Consider the following 3,872-nt stretch of genomic DNA (forward strand, 5'->3'; position numbering starts at 1 on the left):
ACACACGAGTGTGATCACCGTAAAACCTCGCAGCCTCAACACAACCAAGCTGAAGACTTCCACCAGATATAAAAGTTATAGTAGGTGTTTGCTGGAATAGTTCATCGGCTCTTCCAGGAAGTTGTGATCTCAAATTTAAACCAAACTAATATCCTTGTTACTATTTGAAATCAAGAATTTTAGACCAAAACAATCCCAACAAAGGCCCATGAGATCCTAGCTCCAGGCCCGTAGGAATGAACGAGTACATCGTTATCTAGTTCTGCCCCCTGATAGTCAACCTAATCGTCAGGCAGAAAAACCAAACCAACATTGGGCCCCCCGGACCCAAGTATCAGAGGGACCTTTTCTCTTGTAACACAGGAAGCCTCTTACCACTGCACTGCTGCATATGCTAACTGTGCTAGCTGCTATTAGCTAGTTAGATGTTATCCATCATGTCGATCTGTTGCCAGTCTTTATTTATTGTGTTTTAAACAAGACTTGTGTGATCAAATATAGATATTTAAATAATTACATTTAATTAAAGAAGTTATACTAAAATATTTCATATTAAATATTATTGAAAGAGCATTATGCAAACAGAAGTACTGTAGATGCTCTGACCTGCAAATCTACAAAGCAGAAAGAATCATTCCCTCTAATTGTCAGTCATATTGTAATCTGATGTGTTTACTGTATCACAGGGCCCTAAATTAAGGCTGCAGTTGATATCTGATTTATCAGAATCAGTGATTTTGATTTCGAGAACAGGTTTGTTTAATAAAAGTAAGTTTCTGTATTTATTGTTTGAACCTCACAGTGTGATGCTTCGGTTCCAGGTTTCTTTTACTGATGTGTATGCCCACTGGTGTATTTATGTGTTATAGTATTTATGTGATTGTGTATTAGTTTAAATAGAAGAGGACTCTGAATGCTTGCCTGCTCTCTATTGTATGTATTTATATTTTCATTATTTGATTAATCTGCCTGTGGATTAGAATCAGTTGCAAAATAAATGGATTGTTTTGTAAATTGAGATTATTGTTTATCTGCTGTAGTTTAGGGATGCAGGGGACACCACCGCTGGAACTTAACAACCCTCAACAGTAAGTCTGAAGTCTGATTAACTGCCAGTTTGGAGACGACAAAACTCTTCCCTCAATTCCCCCGTAAGGGTTCACGCCTTCTTCTGATAAAGGATTATCTTTCCCAGGAGGAGACGCACATAAACACAAACTCTCACTCAAATAACGACCAGATAAATCTTCCTCCTGAGCTATTCTACGTTAGAAACCTTCCCTGTTAACCTGAAAGTGAGGCATTACTAGTAATAATATTACTTTCCACAGTAACTAGTAGTGTAACTAATTACTAATAAATGTCAGTAACATTACAGTAATAATATTACAGTTACCATCTAATAAAGAAATTTCCAGTATTACTTCTGCTGTCTCCTCCTGATCTGAAATCCAACCATCCAATCACATCCTTGTATTCGTGGAGGAAACTAGTTTGGAAGATGAAACCTTTTGAACATTTTAATGGTGGACAGCTCATTAACAGTTGTACCTGGTGTCCCTCTGTTGCCTGTCTCTGTTTAAAGGTTTGAATCTCGTCATCAGTTTGTGAGTTCATCTATGTGACCTCAGTGCCACCTAGTGACCCTAATTAAATAGGACTCTTCTATCAGTGTCATTAATATATGAATCATATTAACTTTGTTTTATTGGTTACACTGAATTTATGATTTGATAGTAAGTGGTTATGAATAGAAATATGAGGAATGTGAACAATTAACCCTTTTATCTGACATTGCCATCATATCACATCAGATAATATGTCTGCTGCGTGTAACATTATCAGTTTATATAACAAAGAAAACCACACTTTCTCTTAAAGAATCCTTATTAATAACAAAGTAAAACAGTTTTGGGTGTAAAAATGTTTCCTCGGCCCAAATCTGACCAAAGTCACCTGCTTTAACCTCTTCCACACGTTTTAGTCACTTCCTGTCAGCTCTGTTTTTGTGCTCTTTGTATTTCTATAACTATCAGTGAAAGAAGCTGATCTCTCTTTCAATGACCCTGTCTTATACTTAAGACCAACTCGTGGCGATGAGGGACTGATCATAGCTCTGAATGTTAAAGTTACATAGTAGAGAAACATTGTCCCCTTTTACCTCCTTTATCAACACCAACATCTAAAACATTCACTGCATTTATTTGGTTCTAATCACTTCACATGATTACTAACAATTCCTTCGTTATTCACTCATTTAATCACAAATAAAGTTCACATTGATCACAGAGTCGTTTGTCCGTGAAGATTCTTCGTTGCAGAAAATTATCAATGTGACAAGAATTCACTTCTGGTTAATCTGACTTCTTATAATTTATTATTTATTAAATAAAGGCAAAGTGCAAATTATTCAAAAGTAGTACTAACACAACACGGACATCAGCCTGTCTGTGCTACGTCGCCCTCTGAGAATGTAAGGAATCAACAGAAAACAGGACATCAAACAGATTTCTCAACGACTGTTTATTGTATTATTTGTATTTATTCTTACAGTGGTTATTGTCTCGACGGCTGTGAGCTGAGCAGTGTGATGTTCTAACGTTCCAGTTGCTTTACTGCTCCAATCAGCACTGACTCTGAGGAGTGTTCCCGCTAAGTGTATGACCTTATTTTCAGTTCCAACCTGCATCAGCCTGATGTTTGACGCTGTCAACAGCCTGACTGTGGTGTGTTGTGGGATTTTAGAACTGACACAGGTTGTCAATACCAGCTCGAAACAGACTTTAAGTGCTTTACAGGGTTGAACCAGGATTAAAACATTTCAGGACCAGCAAATCAAAATAAAGTGGAACCCCAACAATAAAGATAAATACTAATAATAAAACAGATAAAACATATTGACAATAAAACACTTCACATTCCTGTTTATACCATTTCGGGTCCTTGCAGCCTCTCACACTCACAGATGTTGGTCTATGAGGGTTCAGTATTTCAGCTTTAGGCTGGAGATCAGGCCTATGTCTAATTTCAGTTTCCTTTACTGCTGCTGCTCTCACCAGCACACTCATGTCTCTTAAACTGCGACTGCCACGTGAAGCTCTTCCCACAAGTGCCACAGCAGAACGGTTTCTCCCCGGTGTGAGCCGTCATGTGTCTTGTCATGTGTCCCTTCCGCGAGAACCTCTTACTGCACACCGAGCAGACGAAAGGTTTGAGTCCGGTGTGGGTTCTCATGTGCTGAACCAATGTGTGGCGCTGCGTGAAACTTGTGTTACAAACCGAGCAGGAAAAAGGTTTTTCTCCTGTGTGGATCCGAAAGTGAGCGACCAAGTCCGACCGCTGCCGGAATCTTTTAGCGCAGAGTGAGCAGCTGAACGGTTTCTCCCCAGTGTGGACTCTCATGTGTTTATCTAAAGACCAGCCATGACTGAAGCTGGTGTTACAGACCGAACAGCTAAACGGTTTCTCTCCTGAGTGACACCTCATGTGAGCGATCAAGTGTTCCCGCCGGTTGAAGCTTTTACTGCAGAAAGAGCAGCTAAATGGTTTCTCTCCCGTGTGACACCTCATGTGTCTTTTCAGATTCGTCTTGTGGCCGAATGTTTTCCCGCACTCAGAGCAGATAAATGACTCCTTATCAGGGTTCCTGACACCATTAATCGCAGAATTTAAACCCGACTGAGGCTCTCTGGGCTCCGTCCAACCATCATCACTGACCTCAGTCTCAGAGGAGTCTTCAGTATCAGGTTGTAAATGTGTCTCTGGTTCTGGTCCTCCACAGCCCTCTCCACCATCTGTTTCCATGTGTTCAAGTAGTATTTGATGAAGGTGAGGTTTCTCTTCATCATCATCTTCACTCTTCACAGGGACAG

At 39.9% G+C, this 3,872-nt stretch overlaps 2 protein-coding genes across 3 annotated transcripts in view; one reads left to right on the forward strand and one right to left on the reverse strand.

Annotated features, from left to right (window-relative positions):
• The window catches only part of LOC118342665 (zinc finger protein 37-like), a 19,952-nt gene that overhangs the window by 12,890 nt on the left and 3,190 nt on the right, over nucleotides 1-3,872 (forward strand). The window lies entirely within an intron of this gene.
• Nucleotides 2,507-3,866, reverse strand: LOC118342673 (gastrula zinc finger protein XlCGF71.1-like). The gene has a single exon (XM_035681288.1). It carries the CDS (start codon nucleotides 3,802-3,804, stop codon nucleotides 3,028-3,030), a length of 777 nt encoding a protein of 258 aa, XP_035537181.1. The 5' UTR covers nucleotides 3,805-3,866; the 3' UTR covers nucleotides 2,507-3,027.

Source organism: Morone saxatilis, unplaced genomic scaffold (assembly GCF_004916995.1).
Source record: "Morone saxatilis isolate NCDOM2014 unplaced genomic scaffold, NCSU_SB_2.0 Contig9, whole genome shotgun sequence".
Classification (NCBI taxonomy): Eukaryota; Metazoa; Chordata; class Actinopteri; family Moronidae; genus Morone; species Morone saxatilis.

Coding starts and splice junctions, on each gene's coding strand:
- LOC118342673 (XM_035681288.1), bottom strand. CDS start 3,804: ATGGAAACAGATGGTGGAGAGGGCTGTGGAGGACCAGAACCAGAGACA.